General features: G+C 50.1%; 13 protein-coding genes across 14 annotated transcripts; 6 read left to right on the top strand and 7 right to left on the bottom strand.

The window, feature by feature from the left end:
- Positions 1-138: 138 nt before the first annotated feature.
- VMA5 (Vacuolar ATP synthase subunit C) lies at positions 139-1,882 on the top strand. The gene is made up of 5 exons (XM_066120665.1): positions 139-594; positions 686-780; positions 840-931; positions 1,007-1,499; positions 1,580-1,882. Exons 1-5 carry the CDS (start codon positions 300-302, stop codon positions 1,784-1,786), a joined length of 1,182 nt encoding a protein of 393 aa, XP_065974501.1. The 5' UTR covers positions 139-299; the 3' UTR covers positions 1,787-1,882.
- A 178-nt stretch (positions 1,883-2,060) lies between these two features.
- Positions 2,061-2,577, bottom strand: MET14 (Adenylyl-sulfate kinase; the record flags this gene model as incomplete). The annotated part of the gene is made up of 2 exons (XM_066120664.1): positions 2,061-2,423; positions 2,500-2,577. 2 exons carry the CDS (start codon positions 2,575-2,577, stop codon positions 2,061-2,063), a joined length of 441 nt encoding a protein of 146 aa, XP_065974500.1.
- An 860-nt stretch (positions 2,578-3,437) lies between these two features.
- J3458_014621 (uncharacterized protein) lies at positions 3,438-5,187 on the bottom strand. Its single transcript, XM_007812759.2, has 3 exons — positions 4,851-5,187; positions 4,065-4,774; positions 3,438-3,996 (listed from the first exon to the last, which is right to left on the bottom strand). Exons 1-3 carry the CDS (start codon positions 5,074-5,076, stop codon positions 3,976-3,978), a joined length of 957 nt encoding a protein of 318 aa, XP_007810950.2. The 5' UTR covers positions 5,077-5,187; the 3' UTR covers positions 3,438-3,975.
- A 425-nt stretch (positions 5,188-5,612) lies between these two features.
- MAK21_2 (RNA-binding ribosome biosynthesis protein mak21) lies at positions 5,613-7,223 on the bottom strand (the record flags this gene model as incomplete). The annotated part of the gene is made up of 3 exons (XM_007812758.2): positions 5,613-6,377; positions 6,434-6,911; positions 6,982-7,223. The coding sequence occupies 3 exons, from the start codon at positions 7,221-7,223 to the stop codon at positions 5,613-5,615; spliced, it is 1,485 nt and encodes a 494-aa protein (XP_007810949.2).
- A 239-nt stretch (positions 7,224-7,462) lies between these two features.
- MAK21_1 (RNA-binding ribosome biosynthesis protein mak21) lies at positions 7,463-8,779 on the bottom strand (the record flags this gene model as incomplete). Its single annotated transcript, XM_066120663.1, has 2 exons — positions 7,463-8,152; positions 8,210-8,779. 2 exons carry the CDS (start codon positions 8,777-8,779, stop codon positions 7,463-7,465), a joined length of 1,260 nt encoding a protein of 419 aa, XP_065974499.1.
- A 513-nt stretch (positions 8,780-9,292) lies between these two features.
- Positions 9,293-10,261, top strand: J3458_014618 (uncharacterized protein; the record flags this gene model as incomplete). Its single annotated transcript, XM_066120662.1, has 6 exons — positions 9,293-9,464; positions 9,524-9,564; positions 9,617-9,707; positions 9,766-9,848; positions 9,897-10,026; positions 10,080-10,261. 6 exons carry the CDS (start codon positions 9,293-9,295, stop codon positions 10,259-10,261), a joined length of 699 nt encoding a protein of 232 aa, XP_065974498.1.
- A 16-nt stretch (positions 10,262-10,277) lies between these two features.
- On the top strand, positions 10,278-11,369 carry J3458_014617 (uncharacterized protein; the record flags this gene model as incomplete). The annotated part of the gene is made up of 1 exon (XM_066120661.1): positions 10,278-11,369. The coding sequence occupies one exon, from the start codon at positions 10,278-10,280 to the stop codon at positions 11,367-11,369; it is 1,092 nt and encodes a 363-aa protein (XP_065974497.1).
- Positions 11,370-11,650: 281 nt separating this feature from the next.
- On the top strand, positions 11,651-12,519 carry J3458_014616 (uncharacterized protein). Its single transcript, XM_066120660.1, has 4 exons — positions 11,651-11,725; positions 11,782-11,943; positions 12,022-12,131; positions 12,184-12,519. Exons 1-4 carry the CDS (start codon positions 11,704-11,706, stop codon positions 12,322-12,324), a joined length of 435 nt encoding a protein of 144 aa, XP_065974496.1. The 5' UTR covers positions 11,651-11,703; the 3' UTR covers positions 12,325-12,519.
- Positions 12,290-14,792, bottom strand: J3458_014615 (uncharacterized protein). Its single transcript, XM_007812755.2, has 4 exons — positions 14,030-14,792; positions 13,430-13,978; positions 13,134-13,374; positions 12,290-13,069 (listed from the first exon to the last, which is right to left on the bottom strand). Exons 2-3 carry the CDS (start codon positions 13,786-13,788, stop codon positions 13,158-13,160), a joined length of 576 nt encoding a protein of 191 aa, XP_007810946.2. The 5' UTR covers positions 13,789-13,978; positions 14,030-14,792; the 3' UTR covers positions 12,290-13,069; positions 13,134-13,157.
- Positions 14,793-14,927: 135 nt separating this feature from the next.
- On the top strand, positions 14,928-17,360 carry ORC1 (Origin recognition complex, subunit 1; the record flags this gene model as incomplete). Its single annotated transcript, XM_007812754.2, has 4 exons — positions 14,928-15,410; positions 15,473-15,894; positions 15,952-16,580; positions 16,651-17,360. The coding sequence occupies exons 1-4, from the start codon at positions 14,997-14,999 to the stop codon at positions 17,358-17,360; spliced, it is 2,175 nt and encodes a 724-aa protein (XP_007810945.2). The 5' UTR covers positions 14,928-14,996.
- Positions 16,917-19,102, bottom strand: PRP46 (pre-mRNA-splicing factor prp46). The gene is made up of 3 exons (XM_007812753.2): positions 17,878-19,102; positions 17,629-17,793; positions 16,917-17,563 (listed from the first exon to the last, which is right to left on the bottom strand). The coding sequence occupies exons 1-3, from the start codon at positions 19,025-19,027 to the stop codon at positions 17,478-17,480; spliced, it is 1,401 nt and encodes a 466-aa protein (XP_007810944.2). The 5' UTR covers positions 19,028-19,102; the 3' UTR covers positions 16,917-17,477.
- A 59-nt stretch (positions 19,103-19,161) lies between these two features.
- On the top strand, positions 19,162-20,754 carry NAS6 (putative ankyrin-repeat protein). Of its 2 annotated transcripts, XM_066120658.1 has the most exons (7): positions 19,162-19,376; positions 19,439-19,464; positions 19,558-19,686; positions 19,756-19,858; positions 19,925-19,938; positions 19,999-20,390; positions 20,462-20,754. In XM_066120658.1, exons 1-6 carry the CDS (start codon positions 19,322-19,324, stop codon positions 20,281-20,283), a joined length of 612 nt encoding a protein of 203 aa, XP_065974494.1. In that variant the 5' UTR covers positions 19,162-19,321; the 3' UTR covers positions 20,284-20,390; positions 20,462-20,754. The 2 variants fall into 2 exon arrangements, with proteins under 2 accessions (XP_065974494.1, XP_065974495.1); XM_066120659.1 differs by lacking the exons at positions 19,756-19,858; positions 19,925-19,938 and having other exon boundaries at positions 19,227-19,376; positions 19,999-20,236; positions 20,296-20,390.
- J3458_014611 (uncharacterized protein) lies at positions 20,607-23,323 on the bottom strand (the record flags this gene model as incomplete). The annotated part of the gene is made up of 3 exons (XM_007812751.2): positions 20,607-21,560; positions 21,621-23,029; positions 23,098-23,323. 3 exons carry the CDS (start codon positions 23,321-23,323, stop codon positions 20,607-20,609), a joined length of 2,589 nt encoding a protein of 862 aa, XP_007810942.2.
- Between the last annotated feature and the right edge of the window lie 48 nt (positions 23,324-23,371).

Genomic DNA, 23,371 nt, shown 5'->3' with positions numbered 1-23,371 from the left:
AGCAGGTACGGAGTACTGCGTCCGCTCCCTCCTTCCCCACTCGCCTGACCCGCCTGTGCAAGTTGGAGGGCGAACGACATCACATAATACCGACCTGGGTACCTAGGTACCTAGGAGCTTCCACCGTGCAATACCACCGTCTCTCGCATCAAAAGCTCCCCCCAACGAGACGGCCGCTCTTCAGAGACCCTCAGAGCCCGCTGCGCCGAGCCGTGTATCCTCCACTCTGGGGCCCTCGATATTATATCCTGCCTCCGTCCCTCTCCTCCCAACGGTCGGCCGGTCAAAAGAGTGTCATTATGCCTTCACGCTATGCCGTTGTGTCCCTGCCCCTCGGCGTCTTCGACTCTAGCAGTAAAGTCGATGCCATCTCGTCTCTAAGCGCCTCCATTTCACCAGATAATGGCTCTGTCAACTCCTTCAACATCCCCGATTTTAAGATTGGCACCCTTGACGCCCTAGTTCAGCAAGCCGATGATCTAGCCAAGCTCGAGACGACATGTCAATCCGTCGTCACCAAAGTCGGCGAGTCGCTCCGATCTGTTCTAGACAATGATGAAGAGCGCCTAGCTTCTTACAAAATGGTCAATGACAGTTAGTTAAGTCGATCCTCCAGAGTTGCTGCGCGGTTGGACTATCCGCCACCAAACTTTCGTCAGAGGCTGATAGCACTTGGTTTCAATAGAGCCGACGGAACAGTATCTCCGTAGCTTCACTTGGAATAAGATTCGATATCGAAGCGATAAGTCTCTGGGTGAACTGATAGACACCCTTCAGAAGGTATCATTGTCTTTCGTGTTGAGAAACAAGACAATTTGGCTGAATTGTGCTTCCCACAGGAACTGGTCACGGTGGACAATGACGTCAAAACCAAGTTCAGCCAGTACAACACTGTCAAATCGAACCTTGCCGCTTTACAGCGGCGCCAGACGTGAGACATACCCATGAGCGTGACCTGCTCACAGTCTTCAAAGCCGAGTATTCTGACTGAAGTTTGGATTTGCAGAGGAAACCTCGCAACCAGGTCATTGACTCCCATCGTGAACCCGAAGCTCCTCATTAAAGATTCCGAATACATCGAAACACATCTTATCGCCGTGCCAACTAACGCCAAGAAGGAATTCATCAAAACCTATGAGACGCTATCTCCTATGGTCGTGCCCCGATCCTCTGTAGAAGTTGACCACGACGACGAGTTCACTCTTTTCGCAGTCGCCACTTTCAAGAAATATAGTGCAGAATTTATTCACAAATGTCGAGAGCAAAAGTGGACTCCACGTCAATATACCTATGTGGAAGGTGGACGAGAGGAGGAACAGCGTGAGTTGGACCGGGTAACCAACGAGGAGCGCAAGGTTTGTGGTGAGGCTCTTCGCATCGGGCGAACAGGGTGGAGCGAAAGTGTCATGGTATGGATTCACGTCTTAACATTGAGAGTCTTTGTCGAGGCCGTACTGCGATACGGATTGCCGCTTGACTATGTGACTGCATTGGTGAAGGTATGGTATTCCCTCAGGGTTTCAAAGACCTAGACAACATATCCCCGCAGAGGTATATGAAGCTGACTGACCCTCTATAGACGACTCCCAAGCTGGCACCCAAGGTCAAGGCAGCGCTTGACTCCAAGTACTCATACCTGGGAGGAAATGCCTTTGGCCGCGACAAGCGTGGCAGGGTCACCAAAGATGACGCGGCCATGTCCTCCGAGATGGCGGCGGCAGGCCTTGGAACTGGTGAAGGACACGAGTATACAGCCTATGTTTATTATGAGTTGGAATTCCCGTGATACGACACATTTAGTTTGGTAACTCATATTTTTTTCGAGAGAGGTGATGACGGTGTAGCCACAAAGGAAGAGTGATTGACCCGCATAGATTCATTTGGGGCGCTTGTATTTTAGCTATCTTCATGATCTGTGAAGCACGCTTGGCCATGCCGGGCAAAAAGACACGATGACCAAAAATAGGACAGTGGTCTATCTATCTCATTCATGCTTTACTTTTGTTCTTGTTTATTTTTATATCCATCTCCCCGCTCTCTTCATGCTGCAAAAGGACCATCTAGCTCAACTTAAGGTATCCCTTTTCCAAGAGCCAGTTGACGATTTGGGCGACGCACTCCTCAACAGAGTTTTCGTGCGTCTTGATAGTTATTTCAGGGTTGATGGGCTCCTCATAAGGAGCCGAGATGCCAGTGAACTCCTTGATCTCGCCAGCGCGAGCCTTCTTGTACAGACCCTTGGGGTCACGCTGCTCAGCGACCTCGAGAGGAACGTCGACGAAGACCTCGACAAAAGGGATCGGCTCGTCTTTGACATCCTGCGAAGCGGCGTGCAGCTGGCGGGCGACATCACGGTCCGCTCGGTACGGGGAAATAAAGGACGTAATAGCAATAGTGGAAGAGTCGGCAAAAAGCTTGGCGACCTATTCTCCTCTTGTTAGCACAAGCCCACTCCATGGTCTGGCGGTTCTCGACAAAGTTCCTCTTTCCGGGACTCACCTCTGAGATACGGCGAATGTTCTCATTGCGGTCCTTCTCGGAGAAGCCCAGGTCCTTGTTCAGGACCGAAGCGGACATTGTCCCCGTCCAGGCGGTAGGCGGCGCGGCCGAGGTGCAGGAGGTGCTGCTCGAGGGCGGTGGCAACGGTGGACTTGCCCGAGGCTGAGAGGCCGGTGAGCCAGATGGTTAGGCCGCGCTGGCCACGTAGCTCGTTGCGCTCTTTGCGCGAGAGGGACGGGTGCCATGTGATGTTGCTGGTGTCGTTAGCATATGCCTTGATGCGTCAATGGTTGCAAATTTGCTTTTTTGGCGGGGGGGAGTTGTTTGCTGTCCGCATCGTCATGGTGGTGACGGTCTTGATGGCGGGGTGGTTGTGATGGAGGGGTTGATGCGCATTGCGCCCGCACATACGTAGCCATATTGTAGGGTGTCTGCGACAGACTGCTGGAAGAAGGGGAGATTGAGACAATTGAGACTGGAGAGGTGTAACTGGATAGCAATTAGACGTTTGTTTAAGTCGGGTTGCAGCACGAGCATTTGAAATACGTGAGGCCTGGGAGCCTGCCTAGTCTACTGAATCCACTTATTCGTCCTGCCGCTAGCAGAATACTTACTGAGTTTTTCTTTGCTCTCGGTCGGGTAGTCCGTCCCTGAGATGTTGCGCGTGTTTTTTTCTGGCCCCCCCTTCTCCTGCGCTCGTAGTGTCGCCATCGCCAGGTCCAAATGGCTGGACGAGTAAGAATGCGCCGTGATGGCGACAGTCCGGGGCGGGATGGGATTGCGACAGTCCGAAGGGGAGGGAGGGGTCCACTTGGCTTGTGGTGCGGATATACGTATGTAGATGGCTTAATCTATATCCACTTCGTTGAAGGGCATGGCCGTGCTTTCGTTCGTTGCGAGCGGCGACTACGCTGCCCCGTGATCGGTGGTGGTGTTCCGGGACACGCATGTGGTATCAATTTGTTTATCGGCTTCACACCACAGCTCAAATGCCTTTGATATGCGGGTACCTGAACTGTTTTTCCTAGCAGGCCATGTCGTCATCTCTGTATGGGGTGCTGGTGACATTTCATTCACCTCCGGCGTTGTTCGCTCCGCCCGAAACCTTGCCAGACCAGAGATTATCACACCATCAAAGACTGTTCGGGCACGAATGCCGGCTAGATATTGCCGAAAAATTGTTACTTCCCTGGTAGCAGGCGCCGCGAAAGACGATGCTTGAAAGGCAGATAGCCGTCGGTCCGGTTATCTAAAAGGGGCATTATCTGGGCAAACATTTATTTCACCAAATTCTCAGCTCTATCAAGTCTATTACTTCTACATGTATGTACATTGCTAGAGGGATGCGTCAAATGACACAACCACCGTCATACATAGCCACGCTGTATAAGTAAATCATATGCTATTTTTTGCACGCGCAAAGCAACGCTGTCTAATCAGCCAAGCCACCCACATCTCTATCGTCTAGGAATGCGCTTAGTTAATCCTCGGCATCATCTGTAATCGCGAATTAGCAACGTGAACTTTTCAAACATGTCTACTATGCCAAGCCAGGTTCCACTTACCGCTGCAAACTTGGGAGATACAAACAAGGCTGTTGCATCAGCATACACCGTAGGCTCCTCTCCCGGAGCGGCGACAGATTCAATATGTCCCTTGACCCAGGCCTTGCGGCCCTCCACCTTTGTGGTCTCTGCTCTCAGCACCAGATAGCTGCCCGCAGGAGTAGGTTTGCGATAGTTGATGTTGAGATTGGCAGTCACGCCGATGTTGTGAGGTAGAGCGGCAAAGCAGCACCGTGCAAGGCCCTCGTCGAGCATCGTGGCCAGGAACCCGCCGTGGACAATCCCCGGGTGGCCGCACAGGTCTTCTCCAACGTAGATAACGGAAACTAGCGACTTGCCACCCTTCTCAAGCCAAGCATACGGAGGGACAGGGACCTTGCCGGGCCCGGTTAATGCGCTCCCCGTGAGGCTTCGTGCTCGATACTGGCCGGGCATCTTTAGATGTGGTCGCGACTCGACCATTTCTGGGCGTTGGCGCTGCTCGGCCACCAGCGGAAGATTATCAATTGTGTCTTCGATTCGCCGCGCCTCGACATCGGCTTCTTCGGGGGTGAATCGCTTCAAGCTCTCTTCATCGGAATAAAAACCCAATCCCTGGGTCTTGAGGGTATGCCATGAGCCATACGCTCCAATGGCGCTAAAGGCGAACCCGAACATGACGTAGAAGAGGCCTCTTCGCAGTGCGTGTCCACCTCCGCCACTCGAGTTGCCTGCGCGTCGTCACCTTCATGTCAGCCAGGGATCCATGCTTATATTCTTCACTATGCGGACGGTTTCTTATCTAACCTGACGCAAAGGCAACATTTCCCTTGCCATCATCGGCAAAGCTAATGGCTTGAGCAGAATTCGACGCGGTAGCAGCCCCTTCACTATTGGTTGCAGTAGCGCCAGAGTGTTGCCATCGCTGAGCCGATCTACTTGACGCATGCAACAGCGGCGACCATGCTGGGTTGTACAGTCTGGAAATCGTGCATGTCCGTTGGGCCAGACGGCGAGCGACGGATTCCAACATTGTGTACTTTCTGTACGCCCCGCGCACACCTAAGGATCTTCGCAATCAAGATCAAAGGGTTAAGAAAGGGTAACCGGCACCAAGATCACAAAGATGGAAATAGCATGTCCTGCCAACGATTATGGATGAGAATAAAGTTAATCTCCGGCTTCCCCATTCAAGGCGGCGAATTCAACCTTGGTTATCCGAGGTTCGGCGGCTCCGCTTTTCCCATTCAGGAACCATCAGCTTTTTTCCCAGCGTTACGCCGGGGCCACCTCAGTCAATGGTTGGATCTTACCAATCCTCCCCTCGTTCGTTATACGTCATTTCCTCTGCCTCCAATTCGCCGCCCCGAGCTAGTGAGCGAATGAAATAACAAGCTGGAATGAATGAAGTAGTTTAGATTGGTACCTGACCCGTCATATCGTTACAGAGGGCCGGATGCGCAAAAGGGTCGAGCTACCTGAATAAGTTTTGGCAGCACTATCCAGCTGCTTTATGCACTCTCCTACCCAAATGGACTGAATATTTACAATGTTCTATTCCAACCTCTATTACAATCCGTCTGCCTCTGCGGCCAAAAGCTCGGCGTAGTCATCAACCGATGCAAACATCGGGAGGTCCTTAAGAGCCTTTCTTCTCGACTTTTTCTTGCTCTTCTCTTGAGGTTCATCGTCTTGGTCGGCAAGTTGCTCGTCCTCAATTGCTACCAAGCCGTCGGAATCAACTTCATCCTCACCGCCAAAGGTTTCACCCATATCATCATCTTCATCATCATCAAGATCGCTCTCCAGAGAAAGGGCAGGAGATGAGCCATCTTCGGAACCCATGTCCAAACCATCCATGTCATCAAAGCCGTCTTCGTCGGCATCATCTTCAATATCAGGTTGCGTGGACACCAGAGCCTTCCAAATTTCATCCTCGTTGGTCTCTTCCTCTTCCTCTTCATTTGCTTTCCTAGTTGTAGGTTTAGGTTCTTTAGCAACGTGCTGGAAATACTCATGGAAGAAGACATCGTCAGCTGCAACGTCTTCGACCTTCTTCTTCCAGAATGCTGCAGAATTGACTGGCGCGGATGCGGTAGCAGGCCCCTTGCTTCCCAGCCAAAAGTCGCCCAAGTCCTTGGTTGCGCGGAGAGGCTGCATAATGGATACGCCACGAGCAGAATCAGTGGTCTTGGGATTGCGGTACACGAACTTGTCCAAAAATCGGATCAATGTATGGCTCTCCATGTCTGGCTTTTGTACTTTTTTCGTCTTGTCCAGCAGGGCCGCGGCAAAAACGTTAACAGACGGATGGAAATGATTTTGGAAGGGAACCTAGAGCAGGTCAGTATAACGGCTAACCGGCTGTTATTGTAATTTCTATAACATACCATCTCCCACAAGCAACTCCTTTGCGCATTGCTATGCTCCGGGTCGCGCTTGCGTCCATCATACCTGGGAAGTTCTGCCGATGCCTCGTCGTCGAAAATTGAAGCTTCGGGTTCGTCAACAAGTGTTGATAAATCAGGGAAAGTTTGTCGTAGATGCGCAATGACATAGAGCAATCCGCATACAAAGGGAGGCTGATGAAGACTCGAAATTTGCAACATCCGTTTGGCAAAAGCTTTGACCCTTCGAACATCAATATCGTTCTTCAAAGCACGGAGAAGCAAGTTCAGGTACAATGCTTGCTTGGATGAAGTGACTAGACGAGGATCCAGTAGCGACTCATACAAAGTTCGGTAGAATCGGTCTGTTGCCAAGTTACGAGCGGCGGATAAGTGCTGAATAAGCAGCAATGCCTGAATACCAGTATTGAAATTGGCCGAGTGTGCAATCCGGAACAACGTATCTAGATGCTGTTCCATACTAGTCATCAAGTTAGCCTGTAAGTATTTTGAGAATATGGGGAATAATAGGTCTTGTAAGTATTACGAACATAGCATCATTGGTACCAATAAATGGGGCCGCACGATTTACTCCCGTCAACAGCGCAGAAACCAACTTGTCCGCTGCTTCAGTTTCTGGCGCCGAAGGACTCGCCGTTTTCGATTTTTGAGGAGGTTTACTCTCTGGCTTATCATTGGGCTTCCTGTTATGTTTGCCCGTCTCTTTGCCGTGCCGCTTGCCACCCTCGGTTCCATTTTGTAATGGCATCCCCAAGCTTCCTGATTTTAGCATCGTAACGAAAAGGTCAAAGTATATTCGCATAAGAGTCTCTGCTACCGCCGGCTCTTTGTTGCTGAGAATTGTCTGGTTCAAGGTGTTGATGGCGCAATACTTTGATCGATGGTCCTGGGAGGGATGAAAGCAAGATATCCTGTTCAATAGCTCGAATAATGATTGGTTTCATTCCAGGGTGTGAGACCTGAAGTTGCAGAAGCAGATGGGATGCCCGGGATGAAATCTTGCGGTCTCGATCACCAAGTTTGTTGACAAGGAGGGTGAGCAAATTTGACTCCTGTTCCTGGTTTTTCTTTGAGGAGTCCATAAACAAAATCCACAGCTTTCATTCGGGAATACTCTATCTCGTCGGAGCACCAGGTTTCCAGCAACTGGATAATCTTGAAATATGTTTCCTTGAGCCAGTCTTCGTACAGCCATGAGATGAGATGCGCCTCAGTAATCTTTCCCGGAAGGGGTTGGCTAGGTGTCCATGACTTGATGGAGTCCTTCTGAAGCGTTCCAAGCAACCCGGGCTGACCATGAAAGGGGCGTAGCCTCCTGTCGGCGGGAAGGAGGGTCCCTGGCCCGAGTAAATCCACAAGTGCGCCGATCGCTCCGATGGCCTGGCCGCGGCTTTTCTTCGAGGCGAGGTTCATGAGAGCATCAAAGGCACGGATGTTGTGGACTGGCGACTCTTGCACTGCTAACGTCAAGGCCGAGACTTTATCCGTCAGGGTACCTGAAGACATAATTGTAGACAAGAACTTATGAGACGAAGCAGCAAACACGCTAGTCTTGTATTTGTTAGAGTCGTTTTCCAGAAGCGTTTTTGCATGTGTTTTGAGAGCTTCAACTGTTCCAGCAAACGGGCCCAGCTGGTCGACAGTCGGCTTGGGCAGCTTCGCAAGTTTGTAGGCGTGCCAATCAGCTCTCGGCTCAAAGATCTAGTGTCACCAGTTAGTATTGCTGAAAATCTCCCTCTGACACAAACTCCTGCCTACCATGTCTCCAGGTTTCATAATGCGTTTGATTGCCTCGGTTTCCCTGGCGTCGACGTCGTCGTCGTCGTCTTCCTCTTCGTGGTCGCTATCTTCTCCATCTTCCTCTTCATCTTCTTCGTCGTTAACCTCATATGGTTGCTCATCGGCTGCGCTCACCACCTCGGGATCGAGATCCGCAAATCCCAATTCTTTTGACAGTGCGAGAAGTTCGTCCTTCAAATCCTTATCAATAACTCCCCCAGGCTCCTTGGCGTAGGTCTCGTCGTCAGAGTCGACGCCATTGATGAGCTCCAGATCCTTCTCATCTCCGCCCAAAGCTCTTATTTCTGCCAGCAAAGCTGCTTGGCCATCTGAAGTCTGGTCCTTTGACGGCTTACTGTCCCCTAAATTTCGCTGTCTTTTCTGTTGCTCTTTACCTCCGGCATTGGTGGGGGGATGCTTACGCTTGTTGGTGTTGGAGTTGAGATTTTGGTCGATTTTAGACGTAAGCTGCGCAAGAGCGTTCTCGTTGAAGCTCTGCCTATCTTTTTGACCACGAGGGCCCTTACCCTTCTTTTGTGGTTTAGGCATTGAGCAGGCGTTCGTTTCTGTCCAGCTTGTTGTTGGGTCCAGTGGGAGAATGAGGACTGCCACTCCGAACTTTTTTTGATGGGCATATCTTATCAGACCGCCCCACATAAAACATTCTGGGCATATGCGGAACAAGGCAGACCAGTCGCTTTAAACTTTTCAGGCCATGCGGCTAGCAAGCTAGCTAGCTACAATATGGATGATAAAACAGAAAATTATGAGTAGTACTGCTATATTCTCAAACATGAAGAAGTCAATCAATTGCATCTGAAATTTGGTTCATGAGTAATATGCTGGTTGTGTTGGTTGTGTTTGTACAGGGCCGTCGAGAGCTGAGTTGGACCAGCCGCGAGCAACTGCCCACCAGTTAAAAACCCAGCCCATCCTCAACCGCTCTCGCATTGCGCGGTGTCGCGGCTGGTGAGCCTCCTCCCTGATAAAACCTCCGCCGCCGCCGCAGTCTGTCTGAACTGCCCCTATTGGCAATGGAATATCTCCTCACGAAATAGAACCATGCTATCTTACAAATCAGAAAGGCTGGGACGATTAATTGTAGCCTCGTTCACGTTTGTGTCCTGGCCGAGGACACGCGTATATCGCGGCTTGCCCAAGGGTTATCGTGCAAGGTCGACTCTTTCGAAGATATGGGTTCCCACGGGCGGTGTTTCAGCCATCGAAGGAGAGAGTAAGACTGCCTGACCTGCAGTCTCAGTTAGTCACTGAAGGTACTGACAATTAGAGCAGCTGGGCATGGAAAACTCATCCGAGCGGGCTTTCTTCGCCAGGTGGGTTCTGTTTCTGGAGCGCCGTAGGAGCCGATGTTGACCTCGTTGTTAGACTCAATCTGGTATTTTTCAGCTTCTTCCATTAGGGCTACGCGTGCAGAATAAAATTGAGAGGCTTCTTGACAAACATATGGAGTCAATTGGTTCGTCCCCCCTTTGACCATGCTTTCCATCATTACGAGACTAACCTGGTTGCTGCAGGCGCATCACGGCTATCTCTGTCGACAATTACCTCGGAAGAACTATGGCGCCGCAGCGGCAGATTAGATCGTGTCTCTTCAGAAGTAGGTGGCCGAATCATATGTTATCTGCGCATTTGTTAACAGGCTCAGCTTTTCCGTTTGACTGATCGAAAGCAAGTCCCCATCATGCTGTCACCCACGCATGAAGAGGAGATCACAACACTGGTGGCTAGCGCATTGAAATCGTTCAAAGACTTGCCCTTGCGCCTATATCAGACTAGTTAGTTCTCTCGAGAAGATTCCCGAAAGGTTTAAGGCTAACCATCGGAACAGCTAGAAAGTACCGAGACGAGATGCGTCCCCGCCACGGACTGTTGCGTTCTCGGGAGTTTATAATGAAAGATCTGTACACATTTGATACATCATTTGAATCAGCTATTGACACATACAAATGTGTCTCTAGAGCATATCGTGCTTTTTTTGCGGAGATGAGAATTCCCCATCCTGGTTGCTGAGGCAAGTTCAGGAGACATGGGGGGCGATTATAGCCACGAGTATCATCTGGCCCATCCCATTGGAGAAGACAGAGTCATTTCATGCGATTCTTGTGAATATACTGCTAACGATGAAGTTGCAACGGCACGATTATCCAATCATTCTCGTCAGGCGTCTCCACCGCGGGCCATCACACACGCAGACATTGGCGTATGGCGTGGTGTCACAAAAGATCGCACGACACTGGTCAACGCCTGGTACCCCATCAAGAGCAGCCGTGGCACTGGCACAGAAATAAATATGCATGCTGTGAAAGAAGTCATTTCAGAGTTAGATACAAGTGTCAACGATCCCGTTCACTCTTGGAAGGACGCCACGGCTGCCAAGAAGGAGGGGGAGAACACGCAACCCCGAATTATCAACGTTATTGACTTTAGATTGGAAACTGTTTATGGCCAGTTGAAGGAAAGACTGCCCTTGATTCCGGACTCTGTCCAAAGCACCGAGCCAATACCTCAGTCAGACATCAATGCCCCACAACATGGACAGCCGCTGAATCTGGTACGGCTGATGGACGGAGATAGTTGTCCCCGATGTGAACCTGGTTCACTTCGAATTCATCGGGCATTGGAGCTAGGCCACACGTTTTATCTCGGTTCCCGCTACTCAAAACCATTCGAGCTATCCGTTACTTTTCCAAACTCCAAGGCCCCTGTCCCAGTGGAAATGGGATGCTACGGAATTGGTGTATCTCGAATCTTTGGTGCAGTGGCTGAACACAAAGCCGACGAGCGAGGCCTCAATTGGCCCAGAGCTATTGCCCCATTCGAGATTGTGGTCATACCAACATCGGGGGTAAACTCTCAAACCCTGGAGTTCCATGACAAGCTCACCAGTTGGTCGAGTTCTGGGCCAGGGTTCGATGCAGTCTTGGACGACCGCAAGGAGACTTTCGGCTGGAAAATGCAGGATGCCGACATGACTGGTTACCCTGTTACCATTGTTCTTGGAAAGGCATGGAGAGAAAGGGGAGTATGCGAAGTACAATGCAGGAGCTTGTCCTCGAAGGAGAATATTGCTGTTGAGGATCTGCCGGTACATTTGAATGCTTTACTCTCGCAATTGTAAGCGGTGGACTTGATATGAAGCGAGCGATATTATTTAAAATGTACAATTAAATATGTGTATAAATTCTATAGAAACTGTAAAACTCGTCGCTTAAATACTCACTTTTTTTTTAAGAAAAAAAGGGAATACGGGAGACGGCGGTTTAATAGGAGGTTGCATCATAATGTAGATACGTTGGTTGGACGAGCCTCTCAAGCAGGTAAACACTGTGCTAGCAAAAGCTGACCCCACTACAGCAACTACCACTTACCGAGGGGCAACCCCAACCTGAAATTGTCTGGTGACAACCTCGCTATTCACGACGTCGTATGAATAACGTATCAGCGCGACAAACATGGCTGGGGAACGGGAAACCAGTATGTCACTAGCTTACATCCCCCACCTCTGAGTACAAGCCTAACAGAGTTCACAGTCAACCTCGACACCCTCGAGCCACAACAGCTGGCACAGGTCAAGAAGCAGCTCGACGAGGAACTCGAGCACCTAACCTCGTCCTACGCACAGCTCCACGGGGCCCAAAACAAATTTAAGGACTGTCTACGATGTGTTAATACTCGATCTGCGGCAACCGACGGTGGGCTTTGCCAAACACATTGAGCTAGAGTGACTCTGGACGTAGTGGAAGGCTAACGATGTAGAAAAATTGCGACAGCTTCGAACTCGGTTCTTGTTCCTTTAACGAATTCATTATATGTCAAGGGAGAATTGTCCAACACAGAGTCTGTTTTGGTTGACGTGGGAACCGGTTTCTTGATCGAGAAGGTTGGTACAGGCAGCATTTTTGGACGGACTGGAGCTAATCTACTCGATCTAGAAGTTAAAGGCGGCGGAGCAATTCTACGACGACAAAGTGCAAGAGCTGGGCCACAATTTGAAAGATCTGGAAGCAATTGTGCAGCGCAAACAGAACAATGTTAGAGCAGTAGAGGAAGGTATGCAATTTTTTCTCTGCTAACTAAAGATGTGCACGCCCATATTGACACGTCTTCGAATAGTTTTGCGGCAAAAGATCATGGCTGCCCAGGGAGCTAACTCATGAAGTGCCTGAACGGGATGGCGTGATACGATATAGTAACAAAAGCACTGCATTGACGATTTACTAAAATAGTGAGCGACCAATCAAAATTATGGTCGCACAATGTTTGCTGAAGTTGGCCTCGTCCATGGTCTCTGCCGTCTCCTTGGGCTACGTTGTTGTATCATCAACATTTGCCACTTCCAAGGCAGACAATATGTCTAAAACATGACAAACAAAACCTGCGAATTGGTCCTCTGCGGTCTCTCCTGAGCCTTCCCAGATATGAGACTGGTGAGGTCCCCAGTCCTTCTTCGATTCATGCAAACTTTTGTAGTTGAGGCTGTCTTCCCAGTGACGACCGAGCATTTGGATTCCAAGCCATGAATGAAGGGCTTCTTTTGTATTCATATCTCTCCATGCGAAATTCCTGCTTATTTCTACTACGAATGGCGTATCGCGAAAGGGTATCAGAGCTGACGACTTTGTACTTATGTCACTCAGCTTGCCAGTCCACTTGTCAGGATTCTTGGCATTGATATTGACACACCTGTGTCCGAGGTCTGTGGGATTTATTGGTGGTCCTTCGGTGAAGACCACAATGTCCTCAAGCAAACGTTCGATAAGCTCAGGTATGGGTTGAACTAGCAAATCGCTGTCCACCTGAAGAGCCCAGTCGTATTTCCTATTCACGACTTGTCAGCCTGTGAGCCCGTGATGCCTAAAACAATTCTCATCATCCAAGTTACCTGTCCGGAGCTACTATGATCCACCTAAGAGGTGGCCACTCTTCTGATACCACCAAACGAAAGTTTGTCAGGTTCGGCTGTCGACCTTGCGCGTATCCTGAGGTCGCCTGTGAGGATTTGATCTCCTATCCTCATATGGATGCTGTCCTTATAAGTAATATTTTCGACTCCATGGTACACATTCGCTTTTGGATCCAGGAGGTGTGCAACCAATTTTGATACACCCCCAACTTCTGCCATTCTAGCGTCGTGTCAGCAAATGGTATCAGCCTAGAGGCACTTTCAGAGACACTCACCTCATATTAAGCTCAGCTCCGCCCTTGGCTCCATACTGCAGGGCCATCTCTGTGAAATCGGAGTACGACATGGCGTTCCCTATGCCTCGCTTCCGGCGTCGAATGATGATATGCCCAAAGTCTACGTGCATACGAAGCGAGCGTTTAATGGTCTGGAGCGTAGTCATAGAAGACAAAAAACTTGTACCGAGCTGCCTTAGGACATCGATAGCTACCTCTGCAGTCCCGATCATCGTCTTTTGACATCGTTCTACTCGGGGACGGGAATCCAAATTCACGCTAATTAAAGTGTCTGGACTAGCATCCATAGGTTTCTGGACTAAGAATAAAGTTGACACGTTCTGTTGTGCCAGACGCATATCATGAAGAGCCCAATTGACAGCCTTGAATCCCTCTTGCAGGCTCCATATTGTACGGCTGTAAATATGCAGAACGTTTCGCTTGTCGTGTTTGAATCCAGACCCTCTTCTCTGTCTTTATAGTATCGAATGAAGAGGACTCGGATAATTCTCGAAGAAGCATGTGCCTTTCAGGAAGAACCAGGACTGCCTAGAGTTATGTTAGTTTTGAATGACCAGATTTACGACTCATTGCACATACCTCTAAGAGATTTTCGCCCTCCGGAGGTGGATGTAGATACTGCGCCTCGGTAGTGGCGTCTCTTTTCTTTCGTTCATCATCTATTTGGAACCTGGCACTTGGCATTTTTGGCTGCTCTGCAAATTTTCTCCCCTTTACTTCTGACGTAGAGGGGCGGTTTGGAGGATCAACACCTCGACATTTGTGAGGGCGTGTTTGCGAAGACTTCATGGCCAAGGAGAATGCAGCACTTCTTCTTTCAGTCTTGCATAGAATCTGTTGTGTGCGTGCGTGTGCTCTGAACAAGGCTGTGAAATTTGAAAGAAAAAAAAAAAGACTGGACAGAGAGGGATTAATGAGTCAAGTTTTATATCGCAAACGGCAGGTGCCCGGCAGCTGGCAGCCGGCTGGCGATCAAGGCATGGATTAACTGACACCTGGAGCATAACGTAATAAAGCTGTAGCTAAGCTGTAGCAACAGGTTGTTGGCACTTGAGCAGCCAGCGCTCATTTGGACTTGACTGAAGTTGTTGCCGTCTTACAGGCGCTATTGTGTACGCTCTACATACCTAGGTAGGTATATTTGGCAATATACAAGCACGTCGTTTAGCAAGATATCATTGTAGTGCCAAAATCTTTGAAAATAAAAAGTTGTCATCAATCATCATCTTCTTCCTTCTCAACCATCTGAAAAACAGGACGAAGGACGAATAACACAAGGGGACATAAAAAACAGATGTTGCATCACACCCAGACCAGCGTCGATCGGAATGGGTCAATAGCTCCTGCCGCACCAGACGGTATACAAGGGGCCACGCCTTAGTATTTTATGTGTTTAGCCCCCACCGTGCGACAGCTCCGGTTGGGAAGGGTGGGGCACTAAGCTCCATTGAAGTCAAGCAGGGGCAGCAGCTGCATCGCGTCTTACAACGCGTTGATGGGCAAGAAAAATGATTGATCCCTTCCTACCACCAGGCACAGCAGATCTATGGCGCCGCATAACCTCACCAAAAGAGGCACCGAGCCCGCTATTCGGAGGAGGAAGAATTTGCCCGGAATAAGCCGTGAAGATTCAGACGATGAGCTTGGCAGCGATGATTTACCCTGGGAATGGATCTACAATGTCGAGGACTCGGAGCGAGCGAACCATGATGCGCAAAACGATCGAAAAAGGCGGAAAGTTACGGGAAACAAAATTGTTGGGGCTCGAATGGGCACTTTTGAATGCCGGATAGGTGACACGGTCTTGCTGAAAGCTGATGGCTCTAATGAAGCTTGGGTAGGAATCATTTGCGAGTTTGTAGAGGATGACGGGGAAGGCGACAATGCAGCGAATTTTATGTGGTTTTCAACAGAGAAAGAAATCCGTAATAAGGATAAAAAGCGGAATGATTTCTATTGGGTATGCCTGCTTCCTATCCGTTCAAAGCTATCGCAAGAAGAATATACTAACGGCCCGATTAGAACGAGCTTTACATATCCCCGTCGTGGGATATCAATCCCTTGGCGTCAATCAATGGCAAGGCCAAGGTTATGTCACTAGAGGCCTTTTTATCAAAGTACCCGTCTGGAAAAATACCCCGTCAGTCGAAAGAATATGGCAAGACATTTGTTTGTCGTCGGGGCTGCAATACTAGAACGGCAACCTACACGGAAGAATTCAATTGGGAAGAGATGTATTCAAGTGTTGGTGATATGTTCAAATTGATAGACTTTGTCGAAAAGAACACAAAGGCAGCTCGAGGTCGAAGGAAAGCCCGGGAGCAATCGCCACGAGACACTGCATATTTACCTCCGCAAACTCCTACTAAAGGTTCCCGGACTACTATCACGACACCGCAGTCCAAGCGTAGTCATGCAGAACCAGGCTCTCGCTCCCAAAAGAGGTACATACAATTTCTTTTCTTTCCCCTGATTTGATTGACGCTAATTCGGAGCATCAGGGGGACTGGAAAGAAACTCGAGTTCACACCACTTGCCATGAGAAAGCTCTCTCCCAGCGCAGTTCAATCCTCACCGTTCCAGATAGCACGCTCTCGCCTTCACGTATCCTCCGTCCCGACAAGCTTGCCTTGTCGAGAAGGGGAATTCTCTCTTGTCTACTCGCACCTTGAAGCAGCAATTACAGAGGGTAGTGGAAACTGCATTTACATCTCGGGCACCCCTGGCACAGGCAAGACGGCTACGGTTCGTGAAGTCATATCTCGTCTGGAGGATGCAGTTAGGTCAGACGAGTTGGATGATTTCATATTTGTGGAGATAAATGGCATGAAGATTACAGACCCCCATCAGTCGTATACCCTGCTCTGGGAAGCACTACGGGGACAGCGAGCAAGCCCATCGCAGGCTCTCGATCTGTTGGAGAGAGAATTCAACAATCCCAGTCCCCGACGTGTCCCATGTGTAGTGTTGATGGATGAGCTAGATCAACTGGTGACGAAAAATCAGGCCGTCATGTACAACTTCTTTAACTGGCCGACTTTGCGGCATAGTCGTCTTATTGTTTTGGCCGTTGCGAATACCATGGATCTTCCAGAAAGAACACTTAGCAATAAAATCAGCAGTCGTCTAGGTAAGTTTGATTGAAGCTAGGTCGGAGAAACATTGCAGCGTACATTGAATCTAATTTGAGTCTTATTCAGGCCTCACTCGCATTACATTTCCAGGTTATACCCACGAACAACTTATGAAGATCATACAATCCCGCCTAGAGGGCGTTCCTGGGAACGTCGTAGACGCAGATGCCGTCCAGTTTGCTAGCAGAAAGGTAGCCGCAGTGAGTGGAGATGCCAGGAGAGCGCTGGATATCTGCCGCCGAGCTGTGGAAATCGCAGAAGGCGATGCACAAGGTGACCCGATGACACCGAGTAAAAATGGCACACAAGATTTGACTCGCCGTGGAAAGGTCACCATTGCCACTATCAAAAAGGCCATCAACGAAGCGACTACAAACCCTGTGCAACAACACCTGCGAGGGCTTCCTTTAATGTCGAAACTCGTCATGGCGGCTGTCCTTCTCAGGATTCGAAGAACAGGCTTAGTAGAGTCGAGTTTCGGCGAAATCTTGGACGAGTTGCAACGAGCGACAGCTCATTCATCACCCGCGCTCCCCGGTATGGCGCAAATTCTAAACAGCGGCCTTCAGGGGACACCAGGTGCCGCCCACCGACACCTAGGGAGACCAAGCTACGTCCACACAGCTGCGCTGGATCTTGTTGCGGCGGGACTCATAAACTTAGAAGCACATCGGGCCGAACGTTCTAGCAAGTTGCGGCTGGCTATTGCTGATGACGAGGTCAAAATGGCACTCCGGGACGATGGAGATCTGAGAGCCATGGGACTCGGTGTATAGTATACGATAGCAGTATTATGGGTATTTCAAAGCCGGCCATTTTGTTTCAACGCCAATATGTACATACATGCTCATGATCCTCGTCCGCGTCCATTGCCATCGACAAATCCCGGCACGTTAAAACTTGCGTCGTCCTAGTGACGGTGTCCATTGCAGCGGGTGAGTTTCCGCAGTAGCCTTCTCATCCGGTTTCCAGATTTTAACTATAGCAGTGATTAGCAAGAAATGTAGTTAGGCAGTGCGGACATAGTTTAAGGAGATTACGAACTTGTCTTGTCAGCTTCGCCACAAATCAGACGCAGGCCAGAGCGATCAAACGTCGAGGCCATAATGCCAGCCTCCGCGTCCAAAGACCCAGGCTGTGTTGTGGTATCCAGTGACTGGAAGCGGTGACCGGTCTTCCAGTCCCAAAAGCTCATTGACCCGTTGTCACCTGTTATTCACACACGGTTAGAAAGGGCGCCCTGGCTGGCCGAGAAATAGAAGCCGGAAGGCAGGGCAGGGTTGTCATGCTTACCTCCTGAGAAGAAGACATTGTTCTGGTTCACGCTCAAAGTGTTGATGATGGCATTGTGGCCTTCAAAATTCTGCATAAATGCGCCCTCGGGGCACTTCCACTGCTTGATGCTCCCTGTGCTGCCGCTGGCAAAAGTGAACTCGGTGGGATGAACAGCCAGCGCTCGAACACCCTTCTTGTGATGAGTGAGCACGCCCATGGTCTTGCCCGCGGCAAGATCCCACAACCTCACCGTAGAATCGAGAGAACCTGTGATTACTTGGGGGTCCGCTTCCTGGCACTTGACGTCTGATACGGTGGCAGTGTGACCTGACAGCACGTGGATATTGCTGCGTGTTCGCATATCCCAGACTCGGGCGACGCCGTCCCGACCGCCCGTGACGAGAACGTCAAGAGTTGGATGAAGGGCTAGAGTGTATACGCCGCTGAGGTGGCCGTGGTAGTGTCGGATTACTTTATTTGTTTCCAGGTCCCAGCACTTGACCATTTTGTCTTCTCCACAAGAGAACAGGTACGGATGTCGAGGCGAGACTACCAGGCCGCGGACAGTGCTGATGTGTCCGGTAAGAGTCAGGCGTAGTGAACCAGTGGCTAAATCCCAAATCTTGATGGTTCTGTCGCCAGCACCACTGGCAAACCACTTGTTTCCTGGCTCTACTGCCAAACTGCGCACCCAGCCGAGATGTCCAGAGATGACTCTCATCAGCTTCCATGGGGGATGCCACTCGGGCTTGGCCTGTTGCAAGGGTTGCGGACCTCTTGTGGATAGTGCCATATTGTTATTTGGAGAGTCGTTCACGGCGGGCATTGGGCTTGCTGACGAGCCTGCCGTCGCTGATCCCGGTCCAGCCTCGAGCAGTTTCTGCGCAAGTCGCGCCGGACCGGCAGTCTTTTGTTTGACGGCCAGTTTCTTTCCAGGTTTGCTCGACGGCTGTCTAGCGGCCAGGGTAGCGGGTAGGGTCGTTACATTTGAGTATTCGGCTTCGAATCGGCGCTTCATCATGGAATCTTCGAATACGTCTTCGAGTTTCTGTCGCTTGCCATTGGGCTGCTCAGCTGCCCTCGTGTACAAGGTTCGCGAGACAATGGCGTTCTGGGATGCCAGGGCACTCAGCTGCAGCGCATCCTGTGGCTGCTGTGGTGTCTCCATCGCAGGCTGTGTGTTTTGGGTGTAGTTGCGAAGTCTCGTGGGGGAAAAGCTGACGGTTCGCGATATATCGAAAAGGTGGAATAGGCACGGTTGAGTTGCAGCCTCGTGTGGCGCAAGCAGGCCTGCCCCACAGCCGCCACAATGCCAGCAGACGGCGGCGGGAGATGCCTTCAGCAGCTGGTGAACTTGCATCACAGGTCGTATCGTTGTCCAGCCGATGTCAAGTTGCGTCATTCTAATCTGATTTTGATTTATGCATTACATCATCCGAAATTTGATTCTAGGTGAAACAATATGAATGAAGAAAACGACAAATTTCCTCTTCATACTGCCGCAAGGGAAGGAAATGGTATGTGGCCGGCTCGCATTCGTGTCATGCAGCTTCACCCCAGCTTACAAGACAAAAACTAGTTCTCAAGGCAGAAGGGTTACTCAAAGTAAGAAAAGATGCTGTAAACCTATAAAGTGTCCACTCCTTGATCCGTCCTTGCAGTAAATACGAGTCTGGTCTAACACGTTGAGGTACATAGACGGACCCGAAGTTATCGAAGAAGAAAGATGACGATGGTCGGTACCCCATCCACTGGGCAGCTTCATCAAACAACCTGGAAATCGTCACATTGCTAGCTAATCAAGCGAGCTTCGATCCCGATGTGCAAGTGAGTTGTGAAATGACCTTTTTTATGTGTCCTTGGGAGCTTTCTCCTTCCTAAAACCTGAACACACAGGATGATAGCGGCTGGACCCCTCTCATGATCTCTGCCAGCGTTGCCGACAGCGAGGCGGTGCTCAGAGTTTTGATTCAAAAGGGCGCAGAAGTTAACGAGAAAAGTAAGCCATATTAATACGTATATATGTGACCATATTAAAGCGATTGAAACTGACGACGCGAGTTAGATTCCAACGGACAGGTACAGTAACAACATAACGGCAAAGCTGTTTCACAAATAGATATGCTAATAAAATCCCAGACCGCTCTTCACTTCGTCGCATCCAAGAAAAATATGGACGTGGCTCGTCTACTGCTAGAGTCGAAGCCGCCTGCTTCAACTCGCTTCCGTGACCGACGCGGGCAGTATCCCATCCACCGAGCGGCGGCAGTCGGTTCCGTACCTATGGTTTCGCTACTGCTCAAGAATAAAAGCCCACTGAATCCTACAGATAATGAAGGATATACCCCCCTGCATCACGCTATCGCGGAGGGACATGGTAGTTGCACATTCCTGTGCTGGCGTACATACTTAACCCGGTGCTGATTAGTCTCATAGGCGATGTCGCCATTGCCTTGCTCAAAGAAGGTGCTGATTTCACATTGAAGAACACAGATGATGTATTGGCTCTGGATTTGGCACCGGACAAAGAGGTATGCATATATATACGCACATTAACAGTTCTACCCAGAAGTCCCATGATTTGTTGACGCCACCCTCACAGGTTCGCCGCTACATTGTGCGAGCCGCCGAGCGAGAAGGGGTCGACCTAGGTCCGCAGACACTGTGAATAAGTAGGTAGAGGAATCTATCCTGATCCCGCAGAGGGAAAAGCCGAGGCCTCCCTCTTTTTGCTAAAGTTTGACGCATCATTTCACCGTTCGCTCAACAAGTTCACGGTACATAGCCTTAACATCCTCAACATCAGCCCTTAGCTCTTCCACAAGTTCGCTTTTTTCACCAAGCATCTCCAGTGTTGTCTGATATCTTGAGTCGATTTGCGATACTTCATCTTCAAGCTGTGATACCTTGGCCGCGACGGCTTTTGTCTCCTCTAACTCCTTCATGAGACTGACCATGTCTGCTCTGGCCTCATCTCTCTGACCGCAAACCCTCGCCATTTCTTCCTTTGCTGTGACCTTCTCTGCCTCTAGTCTTCGGATGGCAGCACTCATTCTCTCAACTAACTGAACTGAGGGCCCTGCAGCCACTGTTGACACGGAGACCATATCCTGTGCCACCTGACGAGGCGAGGAAGGGATTGTGTCAGACACTCCGTTTTCTCGCTCAGCAGCAGGAGGTGATGGGAGTTGTGGGGGTTCGCTTGACGGCTCGAAAGGCGAGAATGGCGTAGGCAGCAGGACAGATCCAGCATATGATGACTCCTTAATTCGGAGAGATGGCTGGCCCGACAGACGTCTGATGGGTGACTTGGTCTCTGCTATGCTATCTGGTATACTGCCAGGCGCCTGAGATCTACGCGATTTACCCAGGATGCCGAGGCCCATCATATCGGAGCTGTAGGTTCTCGGGGCTGAGAGAAGTGGCGAGTCAGGTTGGCTTTGTTGACCCTTGGACGTTGCTCCCGCAACCTCATCTACCCATTGGCGTCGTTCTGCTTCGACAGGGTCTTCTCTCTCAACAATATTCTGTCTGGCCTTTTCTAGCTCCCTTCGGGTTTCTTCCAGGGAAGCTTGTGAATCTTTGTACAAAACCTGCAGTGTCGTCAACTCGTCGCGGCATGCTTTTAATTCCTGGCGAACTGTAGTGAGAGACGGTTGTACATCTTGTAGCTCCTCCTCGAGATGTCTTGATCGGACAGCCTTTTTGGGATGTCAGTATGAACAAATTTGTGTATGCGGCATGTTGTATGTTAAACTTACGGCATCCCTTGCTTTCTTTCTCATTTCTGATTCTCGACGTTGTGCCTCATCTCTCTCCTTTTCCAAGTTTGCCGCTTTGGCAAGAAGGGATGCCTCAATGCCCTGCCAATTTTCTCTGGCAGATGCATATTGAGATTGAAGAGTCTCGATTTGTCTGAAGATTTTTACCTGGGCCTCTCCCCCAGAGCCTGACGACGCTTCTTCTGCCGCCGTTCTCATGGCTTCCAACTTGCCTTCCATTGATTGCAGCTCGAGCTTAAGCTCGTCTTCGGTTTTACGGCCGCGCTCGACAGCACGGTCGAGCTTTTCACGCCATTCGATCTGTTCCTGACGAGCCCTCTCCACGGCTGCATCCTTTTCGGCACGAAGGTTCGAGTTGGTTTCTTCCAGAATTTTTTGCTTTTGGCGTTCTGTGGCCAGTGCCTTGTTCATGGCTTCTCGCTGTGTGTATTCGGCCTGTTCTGTTTTATTTTTCAATTCTTGCTCCAGTCGCCGGTAAGCATCGTCTTTCTTTGCATTGTCCTTCTTCAGTGCATCGACCTCCTTTTGCAGTGCAGCAGTAGCACGTTTAGCCTCCTCCCTACGCTTCTCAGTCTCTTCGGGACCGTTTAGGCGAGCACGGAGAGTCTCTGCATCCGACAACGCTTTGTCTCGGGTTTTTTTCAACTCCTCCACTTTCTTATCAGTCTCTCCTATCTGAGCACGCAGTTTCTTGATTGTAGTTCTAAGTTTGTGCTCATTCGTTGACAGCTTCTGCCCTTCTTCCATGAGCAAAGCAATCTTTTCATCCTTTTCAGCGAGTTTCCGTTCATTGCTACCTGCTGGTGCCGATAATGCCGATGTTTTGGCAGCATCTGCGGCGGATTTTGACAGGTATTGGAGCTTGGATTGAATTGAATCAATTCTTTCGATGTATTCCTGAATCTCCTCTTGGTGTCTAACTTTGGACTCTTCTAATTGCCTTGCAAGTTCTGCGCTATCGGATGATGCAGATGCCGTCGGAATTGGGGTGCTATCTTCGGCAGGTTCCAGTTGCCCAGAAAGCTGCGACAAGTCTTCGTTGGATCGCGAGTCCTTATTATTAAGAGCTTCATTTTGGTTAACAACGGATGGTTCGGTGAAAGCGGGCCCAGCCGTTTCTGATGCACACTCTGACGATTCAGCGACTGACGGTGGTACTTCTGCAGTAGATTCAAAAATGGCCGCGCCATCCTCTGCCTTTGTTTCAATTCGCACATCCGTCGATCGTCGCTCTATGGAAGGTCGGCTACCTTGGTCGACTGAACTTCGAGGAGACGCCGCACCTCTGCTCGCAGGACGGCTGGATGTCCCCTTGCCAGACATGGCCTGAGCCAATCTTGCTTGTAATCGATCATTGGTACGGTTGGTAGAGGAAGACCGTGAGTTGCCTGGCACGGGACTAATCAGCTCAGGTACAGATGCCAGAGTATGCTTCCCCGGCAGTAGTCAAACTCACTGGGACTTGGCTTAGCAGGTGCTAACTGTTTTGAAGACTGTTGCTGTTTTGTAGTTGTCGGCTCGACAGATGCAGAGCCGGCAGGAGAGGCGGCAGAAGTAGCAGATGCGTCTTGGGCCCGGGCCTCATCAGGATCAGCCAAGATGTTATCCAGCCTCGATTCAACTCCTGCAACGGCCTGAGAAAGGAACGAGCCCCATCTTGTCTGCTTTCCTGAGACAGCCATGGCAAGGCTCTTGTCGTTTTGCGATGCGATGCGCACGTCCAGCCCTGT

This window comes from Metarhizium acridum (assembly GCF_019434415.1).
Source record: "Metarhizium acridum strain ARSEF 324 chromosome Unknown scaffold_320, whole genome shotgun sequence".
NCBI classification, from domain to species: domain Eukaryota; kingdom Fungi; phylum Ascomycota; class Sordariomycetes; order Hypocreales; family Clavicipitaceae; genus Metarhizium; species Metarhizium acridum.
Note: the sequence above shows the minus strand (reverse complement) of the source record. Positions and strands in the feature narration are given on the sequence as shown.